Source organism: Polistes fuscatus, unplaced genomic scaffold (genome assembly GCF_010416935.1).
Source record: "Polistes fuscatus isolate 324 unplaced genomic scaffold, CU_Pfus_HIC Scaffold61, whole genome shotgun sequence".
NCBI lineage: Eukaryota > Metazoa > Arthropoda > Insecta > Hymenoptera > Vespidae > Polistes > Polistes fuscatus.
In genome coordinates this window covers 1-20,302 of record NW_025113142.1, presented here as the reverse complement: position 1 = coordinate 20,302, position 20,302 = coordinate 1, and the positions used below count along the sequence as shown (strand labels likewise).

Sequence of the window (20,302 nt, the reverse complement as noted above, 5' to 3'; positions counted from 1 at the left end):
CCAGACCGTCCACGGTTCAGCTGGAATCAGGGAGTCTGATCCAGAAACTGTTGGATCATGCCGCAGAGGCCGAGGCCAGGCGTAAGCGATGCGGCAATATAAAGGGCGAGATCTCTGGTCAGATGAAAATCTGTCATCTGGAGATCGCAAACATCGCCAGGGTTGCGTCAGGGTTGCGTCAGGGTTGCGTCAGGGTTGCGTCAGGGTTGCGTCAGGGTCCCCCCCGTGGGTAGGGGGTAGTAGAATACTCCCACAGTATTCCCTGCTTGTCGTAAGAGGCGACTAAAAGGGACGGTATGAATGGTGTGTGATTGTTCTCTGCGTGGCTATTCCTACCTTTAATTCTGTCTATCCCCTCTTTTCTATTCTTTCTTTGCCTCTTACTTCTTTCTTTTCCTTTCCTTTCCGACTGGCTTGTGCCAAAAAATTTATAATGAAAAATATGAAGAGCACAAAGTCAGTTTTGTCAATGTGTGGTTCGGATGTCCACACACCGGCGGTGTTAGGTGGTGGTGTAGCAGGCCACCCTCCGTCGTCATCATGTGTCTGCTATGGATCGAGGGTAGGCGACCCGGCCCCGATCCTAGAAAATGCTTCGGGAAGCTGTTCGCGGGTAGGCGACCTGGCCTGCGAACCGACGTATGCTACAGGAAGAGAAGACGGGGAATTCGACTCTCCAGCGGTCGGTTCCATAAGGAAAAGGGCGAGGCCGATGGCCTACTCCTCGTCGTCCGAGGAGGAGGTTATCGACCTCACCAACCTGGACGGTGATCCATCCAGACCGTCCACGGTTCAGCTGGAATCAGGGAGTCTGATCCAGAAACTGTTGGATCATGCCGCAGAGGCCGAGGCCAGGCGTAAGCGATGCGGCAATATAAAGGGCGAGATCTCTGGTCAGATGAAAATCTGTCATCTGGAGATCGCAAACATCGCCAGGGAGCTTCAGGCTCGAAATGCCACGAGCTGTGGCCCCGATGTTAGGGAGGCCCTGGACCAACTACGGGCGGAAACGAGGGCCACCAATGCCAGGCTGAAGCACCTGGAGGAGGAATGTTCGCGCTTAAGACGCGAACTTAAAAGAAAAGATGCGCTCCTGGAAAAGATGAAATCGGGAGGGGGAGCAAACGTCCCACCTGGACCCAACGCTGGGGGTGGGACCCATACGGCTGCTCCAAACAACAGAAATCAGGAGAGACTGACTGCGGCTAGGAACGCAGAGGGGAGTCTGGATGGCGGGGCAACGGCTAGGATCCTTACGGAACTGGCGAGGGCTGTCGTTGCCATCCAGGAGGACATCAGAGGGATGAAACAGGGAGGTGGCACATACGCACAGGTTGCAGCTAGGCAACGGGTTGCCCCTCCGACGGCTACTGCGGCACCGCCGGTTCCTGTCCCGGTCAGGGATGGGTTTACGGTAGTCAAAAGAAGGGGCAGGGCTGTGATACCTGCTGGGGGGCCCTTGCCGGCACAACCAGGCGCTGGGAAGGTTGCCCCCCCCACTGGGAATCCTCAGAAGAGGAAGAATAAGAAGAAGAAGAAAGCCAAGAGGACCAGGGAGACCGCCGCAGTCTCCTTGACCTGCGAGGGAGGAGCCTCCTACCTGGAGGCTCTCAAAAAGTTGGAAGGGAATATAAACCTTGAAACCATAGGTGTCAAGGGACTTGCTTACAGAAGGGGCCTCACGGGCTCCTTCATTTGGGAGGTTCGCGGCAAGGACGCCCAAACAAAGGCGGACAGGGTCGCGGAGGCGATGAGGGGGGTCCTCCCTGAGGCCAAAATTTTGAGGCCTCAGAGGACCTCCCCCATCAGGTTGGAGGGTTTGTACCCAACAACCACCCTCACCGCGATTAGGTGCGCCTTGTTGGAGGGGAGGTCGGGCATTGACCCGAACCTAATTACCATGGGGGAAATCCGACCGGGCAGGGGTGGCCGCTACGAGGCCACGGTGGTGGCACCGACGGCCCTTGCCCGGGCGGCTATAGACAAAGGTAACATTCTGGTTGGGTGGGGGAGAGTGCGGGTCTTCCCTGTTCGACCCAGGCCCCTGAGATGCCACAGGTGTCTCGCAAGGGGCCACGTTGCGGCCTTTTGCCCGGCACCTTCCGCGAGAACGGACGTTTGTTTCCGGTGTGGTGAGCCGGGACACGTCGCTCGCGAGTGTGGGGCCGGCCCCAAGTGTCCGGTCTGTGCGGAGGCGGGTCGCCCCCAGACCTCGCACAGGGCGGGTTCCTGGGAGTGCCCACTGGTGCCTCCCATTAGACGCAGGGAACAGATGCTGGTGGTCGCGGACAAAAACGCCGCGCCAGTGCGAGTGAGTGATATACCGGCCGACAATAGTGCGGGACCGAGTGCGGGACCTAGTGCGGGCCCAGCGATCGATGCAATGGAGGTTGAGCAGGCGGCTCCTGCCTCTCCATGCAGACTTAATACTATTTTAGAGTAAAATGGCGGTGATCCAAGTCAACCTCAACCATGCGCGTAGGGCCCAGGATCTGCTGGGCCAGCGAATGAGGGAGGTTGAGGCGGACATCGCCATAATATCGGAACCGTGGTGGGTTCCCCCTGGGGATGAGAAATGGCTCTCATCCCTGGGGGGGTCGCCCCTCGCCGCGATTCTCGTGAGCAAAGGCGGAGGAACCTGCAGCCTAGTGCGCAGGGGTTTGTTTTTTGTGGCCGCTAAATGGGGGGACTCGCTGGTAGTCTCTGTCTACTTTCCCCCCAGCGAGGATATCAGTAAATTTTGTAGACTCCTTGATGAGCTCGAAGAGCTCTTAGGATCATTTCCCACGCTTCCAGCGTTGGTTGCCGGAGACTTTAATGCCCGGTCCCACAGTTGGGATCCGGAAGGCAGAAGTAACCTAAGGGGTGAGTTGCTCTGCATGTGGGCCAATAGGTCGAACCTAAGCCTGGGCAACCAGGTTGGCCACCCCACGTGCGTTCGGCCGCAAGGGTCGAGCGTTATAGACCTTACGTGGGGATCTCCGACAGCCATCGTCCGCTTATCGGATTGGAGGGTGGATGAGGCCGAGTCCCTTTCGGACCACCTGTATGTTATATTTAACTATAGGCGTGAGGCTGCAGGCTTCCGAAGCCTTTGCTCTAGGGAGAGAATTTTTCCTAGGTGGGATGCGAGGGCTGTGGACGAGGATAGGCTCGCCGCAGCCCTCGTATCCGCCGACTGGACACGGAACAATGGTGCCAGTGGGGAAGACTTAGTGCGGTGGTTGAACTGTTCCTTGGTCAGGGCATGTGACTTTGGATGCCTCGGGTCAGAACAGGAGTGAACCGGGTGAGTGTGGTGCCGTGGTGGTCTCGGGAGATTGCCGCCCTTAGGAGGGAGGCAATGCTCTCGAGAAGAAGGCTTCAAAGGGCTCGACGCAGCGGCGACCTGGCTAGGATAGGGAGTGCCTACACAGCAGGAGGGAGGCCAAGAGGGGTTTGGTCCGTGCTATCAGGAGGGCCAAGGCTTCGGCCTGGAGGGACTTCCTCACTACCATCGAGGAAGATCCCTGGGGGAGGCCATATAAGCTTGTGATGAACAAGCTTAGAGCTCGGGGTCTCCCCCCCCTTACTGAGGCACTGGACCCCTCTCTGCTGGCCACAACCATCGAAACCCTGTTTCCGAGGGACGGCCAACCAGTGTCCCCGAACGAAGACCTGCGGGACCTGGCTGGGGTGGAGGTGCTGCCGGAAGAGGTGCGCAGGGCCGCTACCAAGATTGGCCTTGGAAGGGCACCAGGCCCTGATGGTGTGCCGGGACTGGTGGTGAAAAAGGCTGCTGACATCTGCAGCGGGGGACTGGCTCGATGCTTCTCTGACCTCTTGAGGAACGGCGTGTTCCCGGAGCGCTGGAAGAGGGCCGGGCTGGTCCTCATAAGAAAGAGGACTGGGGAGGACATCTCACCGGGTTCATTCAGGCCCATATGCCTGCTGGATGAGGTGGGGAAGTTATTCGAGAGGGTGATCGTCTCCAGGGTGAGCGAGTTTTCGGAACTTAGAAGTGTACTATCGCCGAGCCAACATGGCTTCAGGGTGGGCCATTCCACCCTTGGGGCTGTTGGGGAGGTCAAACGTTATATACAGGAGTGCGCGAGTGAGGGACGGGTTGGTGTCCTAGTGTTGTTGGACATTGCCAACGCGTTTAACTCGCTCCCCTGGATGACCGTTATTGACTCAATGACGAGGTGTGGCTTCCCCACCCATCTAGTTAATATTACTAAGGACTTTTTTAGGAATAGGCTCCTGTCCTTTATAGGAGGACAGGGCACTCTACATAACGTAAGCGTGACGTGTGGGGTCCCACAGGGTTCTGTCCTGGGCCCCACACTGTGGAACATCGCCTACGACCGGGTCCTCCGGGTCCCGCTGCCGGGGGAGTCTCGTGTCGTCTGCTATGCGGATGACACGGCCCTCCTGTCAGCGGGGCGGGACCCGGCTAGTGCGATGTTAGCGTGCGAGAGGGACCTCGAGGTCCTAGTGAATGAGATAGAGAGTTTGGGCCTTAAAGTGGCGCCGCACAAAACGGAGGCGATGGCCTTCCCTGCCTCTGCCTTCCGCAGACGCAGGATTGCTCCCCCCCCTGTGATCAGACTCAGGGGGGTTTGTATTGCGGTTAAGCCCAGCGTGAAATACCTGGGCATAGTATTAGATGCAGACTTGTCATTTAGGCCCCACTTCGAGGCCTTAATTCCTAGAGTGCAGGGGATCCTTCGGTCCATTGGGAGGATCCTTCCGAACCTTCACGGACCGAGGGAAAAGAAGCGACGCCTCTACTGCAGCGTGATCCACTCCGTGCTCCTTTATGGTGCTCCGGTGTGGTGGCGCGCTGTTGTGGAAGATCAGAGGGTCAGGCGGGCTGTTCGGGCCCTGCAAAGAAGGGTAGCAATCAGGGTGTGTTGCGCGTATAGAACGGTGTCCTTCCATGCGGCAATGATGGTCGCGGGGATTATTCCCCTCGACCATCTGGCGCCGCAGCTGGCGGACGTTTACGCAGCGGTCCGGGAAGCGGAGGATCCCGTTTCCCCTAGGACAAGGGCCGTGCTGGGCGCTATTGCCAAGAGGAGGGCAATTGCCTCATGGAAGGAAGAAGAAGTAAGTCTCGTTGGCGCAATTGGAGCAACGGGGGTGCGTGTGAGGGCGGCCATCGCTTCCAGGTTGGATGAGTGGGTTGGAAGGCCGTTTTCTTTGGAAACGACCTTCCACACCACTCAGCTGATGACTGGCCATGGCTGCTTTCCCGCGTACCTATACGGTATCAGGAAGGCAGACTCCCCGCGGTGTTTTCACTGCGATGCGGGGAACGATGATGCCGATCACACCCTGATTGAGTGCCCTGCGTGGATGAATGAGAGGGCCTCCTTGGTCAGGGAACTGGGGGGGGTGCAGCTCACTCTCCCCGGGATAGTCGGGCGATCCCTGGACACCCCGGGGCGTGGGCTGCATTCCAGTCCTTTTCAGGACTAGTATGAGGCCAAGGAGGATGCTGAGAGAGTGAGAGAAAGAGAATTTCTCAATAGAGAAGAATGTATGCTAGGCCGCGTAGGAGAGTAGCTCCTAGGCGGCCCCCCCGGCGAGGCTCCGGACGGCTTTGGCGGCGACTGGCCCGGTCTAGTGCGCCGCTTTCCCCTGAAGAGATGAATGAGCATGCTCATGCATGGGTTGTATGAACCCGACCATTGCATCATGGGATGGATGGTCGGGTTAGTGTATATAGTATACATAGTAGGTTTAGGTTGCGCCCCACCGTGGGGTGCAACAACTTAATTATAAGATGTATGTGAGTGTGAGTGAATGGAGAGAGCCTGGAAAACACCGACCAGGCTCATCGGGGTGGGAGCGGGTGAAGTATGTGCATGTAGCACGGTTCCGCCCCTCCCACCCAACGAATGAATGTGAATTGCACCAGGTGGGTTTTTAGTCGGTAGGAATCCGACACTCCCTTGAGTACCGGGCTCAAGGGGCCTATGAAGGTTTTCCCCCTGACGAAAAAAAAAAAAAAAAAAAAAAAAAAAAAAAAGGGTTGCGTCAGGGTTGCGTCAGGGTTGCGTCAGGGTTGCGTCAGGGTTGCGTGCGTCAGGGTTGCGTCAGGGTTGCGTCAGGGTTGCGTCAGGGTTGCGTCAGGGTTGCGTCAGGGTCCCCCCCGTGGGTAGGGGGTAGTAGAATACTCCCACAGTATTCCCTGCTTGTCGTAAGAGGCGACTAAAAGGGATGGTATGAATGGTGTGTGATTGTTCTCTGCGTGGCTATTCCTACCTTTAATTCTGTCTATCCCCTCTTTTCTATTCTTTCTTTGCCTCTTGCTTCTTTCTTTTCCTTTCCTTTCCGACTGGGCTTGTGCCTAATTTGATGTATTAAAATGAAAGGTACAAGATCAGTTAATAACCCGTGTGGAAGGGACATCCACACACCGGCGGTGCTAGGTGGTGTTATGGCAGGCCACCCTCCGTCGTCATCATACGACTGCTATGAGTCTGGGGTAGGTGACCCGGCCCCGACTCTGGTAACCAATACGGGAAGCTGTTCGCAGGTAGGCGACCTGGCCTGCGGATCGACCAATGTCTCAGGAAGGGATGATATGGAGTCCGACTCTCCAACTGTCGGATCCATACGGAAGAGGGCTAGGCCGATGGCCTACTCCACGTCATCAGATGACGAAGTAATAGATTTAACAAGTATGGAGGGAGTTTTGTCAGAGAAGCCATCAGTCTCCAATCTGGAATCAGGGAGACTGATCGACCTAATCCTAGATCATGCTGCCGAGGCCGAAATAAAAAGGAAGACCTGCGGCAATATCAAGGGGGAAATATCCGGGAAGATGAAGTCCTGTCACCTGGGTATAATAGAGGTCGCTAAGGAGCTGCAGGCTCGAAACAGGTTGAGCTGCATCGCAGAATTCGAGAGACGTTAGAACAGCTACGCTCCGAGACTAGAGCCACGAACATCAGGCTCAAACAACTCGAGGAGGAGTGTTCGCGTCTTAGACGCGAAATCAAACGTAAAGATGTACTCCTTGAGAAGGCTACCAAGAAGAACAATAGTAACATCGGGAACCCTCCAGCAACGGAAATGGCTGCACCAAATAAGCGTACTCAGTCTTTCGCTGAGGAAAGACTGGTTGCAGCTAGAAAAGATGAGAATTTGGACGGCGGGGCGACGATGAGGGTTCTTGCTGAATTGGCTAAATCCATCACAGCCATTCAGCAGGAACTGAAAACAATGAAAGAAGGACGGGGCTCTTACGCTCAGGTTGCGGCACGACCACGAGTTGCCCCCTCGACGGCGACACAGATGCCACTGACCCCCATCCCAGACGGGATGGGTTCATGGAGGTCAGGAGAAGGGGTAGGGCTTCGATGCCTATTAGGGGGCCCTTGCCCAAACAGTCGAGTACCGGGAGGGTTGCCCCCCCCACTGTGGAAAAAAAGAAGAAGAAGAAGAAGAAGAAGCAAACCACGAGGACCAGGGAAACCGCCGCAGTCTCTCTGACCTGCGAGGGAGGAGCCTCCTACCTGGAGGCTTTAAGGAAATTGGAGGGAAGCATAAACCTTGACACCATAGGGGTCAAGGCTTTCTTACAGAAGGGGCCTCACGGGCTCCTTCATTTGGGAAGTCCGCGGCAAAGACGCCCAGATGAAGGCGGACAGGGTCGCGGAGGCGATGAGGGGGGTCCTCCCTGAGGCCAAAATTTTGAGGCCTCAGAGGACCTCTCCCATCAGGTTGGAGGGTTTATACCCAACAACCACCCTCACCGCGATTAGGTGCGCGCTGTTGGAGGGGAGGTCGGGCATTGACCCGAACCTAATTACTATGGGGGAAATCCGACCGGGCAGGGGTGGCCGCTACGAGGCCACGGTGGTGGCACCGACGGCCCTTGCCCGGGCGGCTATAGACAGAGGAAACATTCTGGTGGGGTGGGGGAGAGTGCGGGTCTTCCCTGTTCGACCCAGGCCCCTGAGATGCCACAGGTGTCTCGCAAGGGGCCACGTTGCGGCCTTTTGCCCGGCACCTTCCGCGAGAACGGGTGTTTGTTTCCGGTGTGGTGAGCCGGGACACGTCGCTCGCGAGTGTGGGGCCGGCCCCAAGTGTCCGGTCTGTGCGGAGGCGGGTCGGCCCAGACCTCGCACAGGGCGGGTTCCTGGGAGTGCCCACTGGTGCCTCCCATTAGACGCAGGGAACAGATACTGGTGGTTGCGGACAAAAACGTCGCGCCAGTGCGAGTGAGTGATGTACCGGCCGACAATAGTGCGGGACCGAGTGTGGGACCTAGTGTGGGCCCAGTGATCGATGCAATGGAGGTTGAGCAGGCGGCTCCTGCCTCTCCATGCAGTCCTAATACTATTTTAGAGTAAAATGGCGGTGATCCAAGTCAACCTCAACCATGCGCGTAGGGCCCAGGATCTGCTGGGCCAGCGAATGAGGGAGGTTGAGGCGGACATCGCCATAATATCGGAACCGTGGTGGGTTCCCCCTGGGGATGAGAGATGGCTCTCATCCCTGGGGGGTCGCCCCTCGCTGCGATTCTCGCGAGCAAAAGCGGAGGAACCTGTAGCCTAGTGCGCAGGGGTTTGTTTTTTGTGGCCGCTAAATGGGGGGACTCGCTGGTAGTTTCAGTCTACTTTCCCCCCAGCGAGGATATTAGCAAATTTAGTAGACTCCTTGACGAGCTCGAAGAGCTCTTAGGAACATTTCCTGCTCTTCCAGCGGTGGTTGCCGGAGACTTTAATGCCCGGTCACAAAGATGGGATCCGGAAGGCAGAAGTAACCTAAGGGGAGAGTTGCTCTGCTTGTGGGCCAATAGGTTGAATCTAAGCCTGGGCAACCAGGTTGGCCACCCCACGTGCGTTCGGCCGCAAGGGTCGAGCGTTATAGACCTTACGTGGGGATCTCCGACAGCCATCGTCCGCTTATCGGATTGGAAAGTAGATGAGGCCGAGTCCCTATCCGACCATATGTATGTTATATTTAATTACAGACGTGAGGCTACAGGCCTCCGAAGCCTTTGCTCCAGGGATAGACATTTCCCTAAATGGAACACGAGGGCTGTGGATGAGGATAGGCTTGCCGCAGCCCTCGTATCCGCGAACTGGACACGTGACTTTGGTGCCAGATTGGAGGATACTGTGAAATGGGTGAATAACACTCTAGAAAGTGCGAGTGATATGGCCATGTCGAGGGTGAGATCCTCTGTTAGCAGGGGGCGTGCGGTGGCATGGTGGTCGCCGGGGATTGCGGCCCTGCGAAGGGAGGCCATGGCGTCGAGAAGACGGTATCAGAGGGCTAGACATAGTGGGGATCAGGCCAGGATCCGGGAGTGCCTGGAGAGTAGGAGGGAGGCCAAGAAGAACCTGGTCCGTGCTATCAGGAGGGCCAAGGCGTCGGCCTGGAGGGACTTCCTCACTACTATCGAGGAAGATCCCTGGGGGAGACCATACAAGCTTGTCATGGACAAGCTCAGAGCTCGTGGTCTCCCCCCCCTTACTGAGACACTGGACCCTTCCCTCCTCACGAGAATCGTCGCATCTCTGTTTCCGGGTGGTGGCAGGCTGATGGCACCTAACAACAACTTGGTGGCCTCGGAGGATGTCACCGTTACTAGTGGGGAAGTGCGCGAGGCCGCCTTAAAAATCGGCCTTGGGAGGGCTCCGGGTCCAGATGGGATCCCTGGCCTGGTGGTAAAAAGAGCTGCCGTCTATTGCGGTAGGGGCCTGGCCGAGTGTTTCTCGACGTTATTAAGAAGAGGAGTATTCCCGCGGCCATGGAAGAGGGCAAAACTTGTCATCATTAGGAAGGCGAACGATCGGGATGACGATTCACCCAGCTCCTACAGGCCTATCTGCTTGTTGAGTGAGGTGGGGAAGCTGTACGAAAGAGTGATTGTCTCCAGGGTGAGCGGGTTCTTGAACCGGGAGGGGATCCTCTCTCCCTGCCAATATGGCTGCAGGGTGGGGTATTCCACCATTGGGGCCATAGAAGAAGTTAAACGGTACATACAGGAGTGCGTGTGTGATGGACGAGTGGGCGTCCTAGTGCTAATCGACGTTGCGAACGCTTTTAACTCGCTCCCCTGGAGAACAGTGATAGAAGCTATGGAGGGTGGCGGCTTCCCCACCTACCTAGTGAATACGATAAGGAACTATTTTAAGGATCGGCTCCTGTCCTTCATTGGAAGGCAGGGCACTATCAGGAACGTTAGCGTGACATGTGGGGTCCCACAGGGTTCTGTCCTGGGCCCCACACTGTGGAACATCGCCTACGACCGGGTCCTCCGTGTCCCGCTGCCGGGGGGGTCTCGTGTCGTCTGCTATGCGGATGACACGGCCCTCCTGTCAGCGGGGCGGGACCCGGCTAGTGCGATGTTAGCGTGCGAGAGGGACCTCGAGGTCCTAGTAAATGAGATAGAGAGTTTGGGCCTTAAAGTGGCGCCGCACAAAACGGAGGCGATGGCCTTCCCTGCCTCTGCCTTCCGCAGACGCAGGATTGCTCCCCCCCCTGTGATCAGACTCAGGGGGGTTTGTATTGCGGTTAAGCCCAGCGTGAAATACCTGGGCATAGTATTAGATGCAGACTTGTCATTTAGGCCCCACTTCGAGGCCTTAATTCCTAGAGTGCAGGGGATCCTTCGGTCCATTGGGAGGATCCTTCCGAACCTTCACGGACCGAGGGAAAAGAAGCGACGCCTCTACTGCAGCGTGATCCACTCCGTGCTCCTTTATGGTGCTCCGGTGTGGTGGCGCGCTGTTGTGGAAGATCAGAGGGTCAGGCGGGCTGTTCGGGCCCTGCAAAGAAGGGTAGCAATCAGGGTGTGTTGCGCGTATAAAACGGTTTCCTTCCATGCGGCAATGATGGTCGCGGGGATTATTCCCCTCGACCATCTGGCGCCGCTGCTGGCGGACGTCTACGCAGCGGTCCGGGAAGCGGAGGATCCCGTTTCTCCTAGGACAAGGGCCGTGCTGGGCGCTATTGCCAAGAGGAGGGCAATTGCCTCATGGAAGGAAGAAGAAGTAAGTCTCGTTAGCGCAATTGGAGCAACGGGGGTGAGCGTGAGGGCAGCCATCGCTTCCAGGTTGGATGAGTGGGTTGGAAGGCCGTTTTCTTTGGAAACGACCTTCCACACCACTCAGCTAAAGACTGGCCATGGCTGCTTTCCCGCGTACCTATACGGTATCAGGAAGGCAGACTCCCCGCGGTGTTTTCACTGCGATGCGGGGAACGATGATGCCGATCACACACTGATTGAGTGCCCTGCGTGGATGGATGAGAGGGCCTCCTTGGTCAGGGTTGCGTCAGGGTTGCGTCAGGGTTGCGTCAGGGTTGCGTCAGGGTTGCGTCAGGGTTGCGTCAGGGTTGCGTCAGGGTTGCGTCAGGGTCCCCCCGTGGGTAGGGGGTAGTAGAATACTCCCACAGTATTCCCTGCTTGTCGTAAGAGGCGACTAAAAGGGACGGTATGAATGGTGTGTGATTGTTCTCTGCGTGGCTATTCCTACCTTTAATTCTGTCTATCCCCTCTTTTCTATTCTTTCTTTGCCTCTTACTTCTTTCTTTTCCTTTCCTTTCCGACTGGCTTGTGCCAAAAAATTTATAATGAAAAATATGAAGAGCACAAAGTCAGTTTTGTCAATGTGTGGTTCGGATGTCCACACACCGGCGGTGTTAGGTGGTGGTGTAGCAGGCCACCCTCCGTCGTCATCATGTGTCTGCTATGGATCGAGGGTAGGCGACCCGGCCCCGATCCTAGAAAATGCTTCGGGAAGCTGTTCGCGGGTAGGCGACCTGGCCTGCGAACCGACGTATGCTACAGGAAGAGAAGACGGGGAATTCGACTCTCCAGCGGTCGGTTCCATAAGGAAAAGGGCGAGGCCGATGGCCTACTCCTCGTCGTCCGAGGAGGAGGTTATCGACCTCACCAACCTGGACGGTGATCCATCCAGACCGTCCACGGTTCAGCTGGAATCAGGGAGTCTGATCCAGAAACTGTTGGATCATGCCGCAGAGGCCGAGGCCAGGCGTAAGCGATGCGGCAATATAAAGGGCGAGATCTCTGGTCAGATGAAAATCTGTCATCTGGAGATCGCAAACATCGCCAGGGTTGCGTCAGGGTTGCGTCAGGGTTGCGTCAGGGTTGCGTCAGGGTTGCGTCAGGGTTGCGTCAGGGTTGCGTCAGGGTTGCGTCAGGGTTGCGTCAGGGTTGCGTCAGGGTTGCGTCAGGGTTGCGTCAGGGTTGCGTCAGGGTTGCGTCAGGGTTGCGTCAGGGTTGCGTCAGGGTTGCGTCAGGGTTGCGTCAGGGACCCCCCCGTGGGTAGGGGGTAGTAGAATACTCCCACAGTATTCCCTGCTTGTCGTAAGAGGCGACTAAAAGGGAGGGTATGAATGGTGTGTGAATGTTCTCTGAGTGGCTATCCCTATCTTTGCTTCTTTCTGTCCCTTCTTTTCTTCTCTTTTCTTTTCTTTCACTTCTTTCCTTTCCTTTCTTTTCCGCTGGCTTGGGCCATTAAAAAATATAAGATGATGAGCACAAGTACAGCAAAAACCGAGTGTGGGAGGGATACCCACACAACGGCGGTGATTGGTGGTGAGAGAGCAGGCCACCCGCCGTCGTCAGCCGGCAACTGCTATGGATCGAGGGTAGGCGACCCGGCCCCGATCCTGGATGATGTTTCGGGAAGTTATTCGCGGGTAGGCGACCTGGCCCGCGAAGTGACCAAAGTGCCAGGAAGTCAGAGCGATAGGGAGTCCGACACTGTATCGGTCGGATCCATGCGGAAAAGGGCGAGGCAGATGGCCTACTCCACGTCGTCCGAAGAAGAGGTGATCGACCTCACCAACGTGGAGGGAGCCACTACAGATGTTACATCAGTCTCCAGTATGGAAACGGGGAGACTTCTGGAGCTCATTTTGGAGCATTCAGCTGAGGCCGAGGCCAGGAGGAAAATATGTGGAAACATAAAGGGGGACATCTCAGGAAAAATGAAGAGGTGCAACTTATATATAGCTGATATCGCCAGGGAGTTGCTAGCCCGAGATAGAGCTAATAGCGGCTCGGATATCAAGGAAAAGCTAGAACAACTACGCGCAGAGACCAGAGCCACGAACAACCGGCTGAAACAGGTCGAGGAAGAGTGCGCGCGACTGAAGAAGGAAATAAAACGGAAGGATGCGCTTCTCGAAAAAGCTTCGAATAAAGTCGGCAGCGGTAACCCCCCAGCTGCATTAACAACAGCTACAGCCACACGGACTCAGCCTTCCGTGGAGGGAAGGCTCGTTGCGGCTAGGAAGGAGGAGACCGGGGAAAGCGGGGCGACAATCAGGATGTTAGCGGAGCTAACAAAATCGATTGTCGCCATACAAAAAGAGATGAAAGAACTAAAGGGGGAGCGGGGCTCGTACGCTCAGATCGCGGCTCGACCGCGGGTTGCCCCCTCGTCGGGGACACCGACGCCACTGGCCCCCATCCCAGACAGGGATGGGTTTGTGGAGGTTAGAAGGAAGGGCAGGACTCCTGTGCCCGCTGGTGGACTCCTCCCTGTGCGGGCGGGGGTGGAGGGGATAGTTCCTTCTGCTCGACCACACGCGGGGGAGGGGGTGTCTGCCACGGGAGAACAAAAAAAGAGGAAAAAGAAGAATAGGAAGAAGAAGGCCAGAAGAATCAGAGAGACGGCGGCAGTCTCCCTGACCTGCGAGGGAGGGGCCTCGTACCTAAAGGCCCTTCAGAAGATAGAGGAGAAGGTGAGTCTCGAGGACATTGGCGTCAGCGGACTCGCGTATAGAAGGGGCCTGACGGGCTCTTTCATTTGGGAGGTCCGAGGGAAGGACGCCAATACAAAGGCGGATAAAATAGCGGAGGCGATGAGGGGGGTCCTCCCTGAGGCAAAAATCGCAAGGCCTCAGAGGACTGCCCCAATTAGACTGGTGGGGGTTTACCCAACTACCACCCTGACAGCGGTTAGGTGCGGGTTGCTGGGGGGTAGATCGGGGGTCGACCCCAATCTTATCTCCATGGGAGAAATTCGCCTGGGCAGGGGCGGCCGTTATGAGACCACCGTTGTGGCTCCGACGGCCCTTGCCCAGGCGGCTATAGAGAAGGGGGCCATTGCAGTTGGATGGGGGAAGGTGCGAGTCTTCCCCATCAGGCCTAGGCCTTTAAGGTGCCATAGGTGCTTGGCAAGGGGTCATGTGGCGGCCTCTTGCCCGGCTCCCAGTGCTAGACTCAACGTGTGCTTTAAATGTGGAGAACCGGGACATATGGCGCGGGCATGCGAGGACAAACCAAAATGCCCGGTCTGTGCGGAAGCGGGGCGCTCTGAAACGTCACATAGGGCGGGCTCCTGGGGGTGCCCATTGGTACCTCCCATCAGAGGAAAGGACGCCATTTTGGAGGCAACTGGCCGGCGGGTCGGCGTTACGGGTAGTGCAGGCGCCGGGGCTAACTTGGGCACTGCCCAGCGTACAAGTACCGTAAATACGTGTGGTAGTGATAACCGCGGTATGGGGGTGGAGCAGGCGGTTCCTGCCCCCCCATGCAGCCTCGACCTTAACTTAAGCTAGCATGGCGGTGATCCAAATTAACCTCAATCACGCGCGTAGGGCCCAGGATCTGCTGGGCCAGCGAATGAGGGAGGTTAAGGCGGACATCGCCATAATATCGGAGCCGTGGTGGGTCCCCCCTGGGGATGAGAGATGGCTCTCATCCCTGGGGGGGTCGCCCCTCGCTGCGATTCTCGCGAGCAAAAGCGGAGGAACCTGTAGCCTAGTGCGCAGGGGTTTGTTTTTTGTGGCCGCTAAATGGGGGGACTCGCTGGTAGTTTCAGTCTACTTTCCCCCCAGCGAGGATATTAGCAAATTTAGTAGACTCCTTGACGAGCTCGAAGAGCTCTTAGGAACATTTCCTGCTCTTCCAGCGGTGGTTGCCGGAGACTTTAATGCCCGGTCACAAAGATGGGATCCGGAAGGCAGAAGTAACCTAAGGGGAGAGTTGCTCTGCTTGTGGGCCAATAGGTTGAACCTAAGCCTGGGCAACCAGGTTGGCCACCCCACGTGCGTTCGGCCGCAAGGGTCGAGCGTTATAGACCTTACGTGGGGATCTCCGACAGCCATCGTCCGCTTATCGGATTGGAGAGTGGATGAGGCCGAGTCCCTATCGGACCATATGTATGTTATATTTAATTACAGACGTGAGGCTATAGGCCTCCGAAGCCTTTGCTCCAGGGATAGACATTTCCCCAAATGGAACACGAGGGCTGTGGATGAGGATAGGCTTGCCGCAGCCCTCGTATCCGCGAACTGGACACGTGACTTTGGTGCCAGATTGGAAGATACGGTGAAATGGGTGAATAACACTCTAGAAAGTGTGAGTGATATGGCCATGTCGAGGGTGAGATCCTCTGTTAGCAGGGGGCGTGCGGTGGCATGGTGGTCGCCGGGGATTGCGGCCCTGCGAAGGGAGGCCATGGCGTCGAGAAGACGGTATCAGAGGGCTAGACATAGTGGGGATCAGGCCAGGATCCGGGAGTGCCTGGAGAGTAGGAGGGAGGCCAAGAAGAATGGTCCGTGCTATCAGGAGGGCCAAGGCGTCGGCCTGGAGGGACTTCCTCACTACCATCGAGGAAGATCCCTGGGGGAGACCATACAAGCTTGTTATGGACAAGCTTAGAGCTCGTGGTCTCCCCCCCCTTACTGAGACACTGGACCCTTCCCTCCTCACGAGAATCGTCGCATCTCTGTTTCCGGGTGGTGGCAGGCTGATGGCACCTAGCAACAACTTGGTGGCCTCGGAGGATGTCACCGTTACTAGTGGGGAAGTGCGCGAGGCCGCCTTAAAAATCGGTCTTGGGAGGGCTCCGGGTCCAGATGGGATCCCTGGCCTGGTGGTAAAAAAAGCTGCTGTCTATTGCGATAGGGGCCTGGCCGAGTGTTTCTCGACGTTATTGAGAAGAGGAGTATTCCCGCGGCCATGGAAGAGGGCGAAACTTGTCCTCATTAGAAAGGCGAACGATCGGGATGACGAATCACCCAGCTCCTACAGGCCTATCTGCTTGTTGAGTGAGGTGGGGAAGCTGTACGAAAGAGTGATTGTCTCCAGGGTGAGCGGGTTCTTGAACCGGGAGGGGATCCTCTCTCCCTGCCAATATGGCTTCAGGGTGGGGTATTCCACCATTGGGGCCATAGAAGAAGTTAAACGGTACATACAGGAGTGCGTGTGTGATGGACGAGTGGGTGTCCTAGTGCTAGTCGACATTGCGAACGCTTTTAACTCGCTCCCCTGGAGAACAGTGATAGAAGCTATGGAGGGTGGCGGCTTCCCCACCTATCTAGTGAACACGATAAGAAATTATTTTAAGGATCGGCTCCTGTCCTTCATTGGAAGGCAGGGCACCATCAGGAACGTTAGCGTGACATGTGGGGTCCCACAGGGTTCTGTCCTGGGCCCCACACTGTGGAACATCGCCTACGACCGGGTCCTCCGTGTCCCGTTGCCGGGGGGGTCCCGTGTCGTTTGCTACGCAGATGACACGGCCCTCCTGTCAGCGGGGCGGGACCTGGCTAGTGCGATGTTGGCGTGTGAAAGGGACCTCGAGGTCCTTGTGAATGAAATCGAGAGTTTGGGCCTTAAAGTGGCGCCGCAGAAGACGGAGGCGATGGCCTTCCCTGCCTCTGCCCTCCGCAGACGCAGGATTGCTCCCCCCCCTGTGGTCAGACTCAGGGGGGTTTGTGTTGAGATAAAGCCCAGCGTAAAATACCTGGGCATAGTATTAGATGCAGACTTGTCATTTAGGCCCCACTTCGAGGCCTTAATTCCTAGAGTGCAGGGGATCCTTCGGTCCATTGGGAGGATCCTTCCGAACCTTCACGGACCGAGGGAAAAGAAGCGACGCCTCTACTGCAGCGTGATCCACTCCGTGCTCCTTTATGGTGCTCCGGTGTGGTGGCGCGCTGTTGTGGAAGATCAGAGGGTCAGGCGGGCTGTTCGGGCCCTGCAAAGAAGGGTAGCAATCAGGGTGTGTTGCGCGTACAAAACGGTGTCCTTCCATGCGGCAATGATGGTCGCGGGGATTATTCCCCTCGACCATCTGGCGCCGCAGCTGGCGGACGTCTACGCAGCGGTCCGGGAAGCGGAGGATCCCGTTTCCCCAAGGACAAGGGCCGTGCTGGGCGCTATTGCCAAGAGGAGGGCAATTGCCTCATGGAAGGAAGAGGAAGAAAATCTCGTTGGCGCAACAGGAGCAACGGGGGTGCGCGTGAGAGCGGCCATCGCTTCCAGGTTGGAGGAGTGGGTTGGAAGGCCGTTTTCCTTGGAAACGACCTTCCACACCACTCAGCTGATGACTGGCCATGGCTGCTTTCCCGCGTACCTATACGGTATCAGGAAGGCAGACTCCCCGCGGTGTTTTCACTGCGATGCGGGGAACGATGATGCCGATCACACCCTGATTGAGTGCCCTGCGTGGATGATGAGAGGGCCTCCTTGGTCAGGGAACTGGGGGGGGTGCGGCTCACTCTCCCCGGGATAGTTGGGCGATCCCTGGATACCCCGGGGGCGTGGGCTGCATTCCAGTCCTTTGCAGGACTAGTTATGAGGGCCAAGGAGGATGCGGAGAGAGAGAGAGAGAGATGGTGAGAGATAGAGAGAATGGATGCTGGCCGCATAGGAGAGTAGCTCCTAGGCGGCCCCCCCGGGCGAGGCTCCGGCAGCTTTGGCGGCGACTGACCCAGTCTAGCGCGTCGCTTTCCCCTGAAAGATGAATGAGCATGCTCATGCATGGGGTGTATGAACCCGACCATTGCATCATGGGATGGATGGTCGGGTTGTGTATATATATATATAGTAGGTTTAGGTTGCGCCCCACCGTGGGGTGCAACAACTTAATTATAAGATGTATGTGAGTGTGAGTGAATGGAGAGAGCCTGGAAAACACCGACCAGGCTCATCGGGGTGGGAGCGGGTGAAGTATGTGCATGTAGCACGGTTCCGCCCCTCCCACCCAACGAATGAATGTGAATTGCACCAGGTGGGTTTTTAGTCGGTAGGAATCCGACACTCCCTTGAGTACCGGGCTCAAGGGGCCTATGAAGGTTTTCCCCCTGACGAAAAAAAAAAAAAAAAAAAAAAAAAAAAAAAGGGTTGCGTCAGGGTTGCGTCAGGGTTGCGTCAGGGTTGCGTCAGGGTTGCGTCAGGGTTGCGTCAGGGTTGCGTCAGGGTTGCGTCAGGGTTGCGTCAGGGTTGCGTCAGGGTTGCGTCAGGGTTGCGTCAGGGTTGCGTCAGGGTTGCGTCAGGGTTGCGTCAGGGTTGCGTCAGGGTTGCGTCAGGGTTGCGTCAGGGTTGCGTCAGGGTTGCGTCAGGGTTGCGTCAGGGTTGCGTCAGGGTTGCGTCAGGGTTGCGTCAGGGTTGCGTCAGGGTTGCGTCAGGGTTGCGTCAGGGTTGCGTCAGGGTTGCGTCAGGGTTGCGTCAGGGTTGCGTCAGGGTTGCGTCAGGGTTGCGTCAGGGTTGCGTCAGGGTTGCGTCAGGGTTGCGTCAGGGTTGCGTCAGGGTTGCGTCAGGGTTGCGTCAGGGTTGCGTCAGGGTTGCGTCAGGGTTGCGTCAGGGTTGCGTCAGGGTTGCGTCAGGGTTGCGTCAGGGTTGCGTCAGGGTTGCGTCAGGGTTGCGTCAGGGTTGCGTCAGGGTTGCGTCAGGGTTGCGTCAGGGTTGCGTCAGGGTTGCGTCAGGGTTGCGTCAGGGTTGCGTCAGGGTTGCGTCAGGGTTGCGTCAGGGTTGCGTCAGGGTTGCGTCAGGGTTGCGTCAGGGTTGCGTCAGGGTTGCGTCAGGGTTGCGTCAGGGTTGCGTCAGGGTTGCGTCAGGGTTGCGTCAGGGTTGCGTCAGGGTTGCGTCAGGGTTGCGTCAGGGTTGCGTCAGGGTTGCGTCAGGGTTGCGTCAGGGTTGCGTCAGGGTTGCGTCAGGGTTGCGTCAGGGTTGCGTCAGGGTTGCGTCAGGGTTGCGTCAGGGTTGCGTCAGGGTTGCGTCAGGGTTGCGTCAGGGTTGCGTCAGGGTTGCGTCAGGGTTGCGTCAGGGTTGCGTCAGGGTTGCGTCAGGGTTGCGTCAGGGTTGCGTCAGGGTTGCGTCAGGGTTGCGTCAGGGTTGCGTCAGGGTTGCGTCAGGGTTGCGTCAGGGTTGCGTCAGGGTTGCGTCAGGGTTGCGTCAGGGTTGCGTCAGGGTTGCGTCAGGGTTGCGTCAGGGTTGCGTCAGGGTTGCGTCAGGGTTGCGTCAGGGTTGCGTCAGGGTTGCGTCAGGGTTGCGTCAGGGTTGCGTCAGGGTTGCGTCAGGGTTGCGTCAGGGTTGCGTCAGGGTTGCGTCAGGGTTGCGTCAGGGTTGCGTCAGGGTTGCGTCAGGGTTGCGTCAGGGTTGCGTCAGGGTTGCGTCAGGGTTGCGTCAGGGTTGCGTCAGGGTTGCGTCAGGGTTGCGTCAGGGTTGCGTCAGGGTTGCGTCAGGGTTGCGTCAGGGTTGCGTCAGGGTTGCGTCAGGGTTGCGTCAGGGTTGCGTCAGGGTTGCGTCAGGGTTGCGTCAGGGTTGCGTCAGGGTTGCGTCAGGGTTGCGTCAGGGTTGCGTCAGGGTTGCGTCAGGGTTGCGTCAGGGTTGCGTCAGGGTTGCGTCAGGGTTGCGTCAGGGTTGCGTCAGGGTTGCGTCAGGGTTGCGTCAGGGTTGCGTCAGGGTTGCGTCAGGGTTGCGTCAGGGTTGCGTCAGGGTTGCGTCAGGGTTGCGTCAGGGTTGCGTCAGGGTTGCGTCAGGGTTGCGTCAGGGTTGCGTCAGGGTTGCGTCAGGGTTGCGTCAGGGTTGCGTCAGGGTTGCGTCAGGGTTGCGTCAGGGTTGCGTCAGGGTTGCGTCAGGGTTGCGTCAGGGTTGCGTCAGGGTTGCGTCAGGGTTGCGTCAGGGTTGCGTCAGGGTTGCGTCAGGGTTGCGTCAGGGTTGCGTCAGGGTTGCGTCAGGGTTGCGTCAGGGTTGCGTCAGGGTTGCGTCAGGGTTGCGTCAGGGTTGCGTCAGGGTTGCGTCAGGGTTGCGTCAGGGTTGCGTCAGGGTTGCGTCAGGGTTGCGTCAGGGTTGCGTCAGGGTTGCGTCAGGGTTGCGTCAGGGTTGCGTCAGGGTTGCGTCAGGGTTGCGTCAGGGTTGCGTCAGGGTTGCGTCAGGGTTGCGTCAGGGTTGCGTCAGGGTTGCGTCAGGGTTGCGTCAGGGTTGCGTCAGGGTTGCGTCAGGGTTGCGTCAGGGTTGTGGCGTCAGGGTTGCGTCAGGGTTGCGTCAGGGTTGCGTCAGGTTGCGTCAGGGTTGCGTCAGGGTTGAGTA

At 57.5% G+C, this 20,302-nt stretch overlaps 2 protein-coding genes across 2 annotated transcripts; both read left to right on the top strand.

Moving 5' to 3' along the window:
- The first annotated feature begins 2,444 nt into the window (after nt 1-2,444).
- LOC122523745 lies at nt 2,445-3,284 on the top strand. The gene has a single exon (XM_043645636.1). It carries the CDS (start codon nt 2,445-2,447, stop codon nt 3,282-3,284), a length of 840 nt encoding a protein of 279 aa, XP_043501571.1.
- An 11,258-nt stretch (nt 3,285-14,542) lies between these two features.
- LOC122523744 lies at nt 14,543-15,646 on the top strand. Its single transcript, XM_043645635.1, has one exon. It carries the CDS (start codon nt 14,543-14,545, stop codon nt 15,644-15,646), a length of 1,104 nt encoding a protein of 367 aa, XP_043501570.1.
- Nucleotides 15,647-20,302: the final 4,656 nt, after the last annotated feature.

Excerpts from the sequence above, each read along its gene's own strand:
- LOC122523745 (XM_043645636.1), top strand. The coding sequence starts at position 2,445 with ATGGCGGTGATCCAAGTCAACCTCAACCATGCGCGTAGGGCCCAGGAT.
- LOC122523744 (XM_043645635.1), top strand. The coding sequence starts at position 14,543 with ATGGCGGTGATCCAAATTAACCTCAATCACGCGCGTAGGGCCCAGGAT.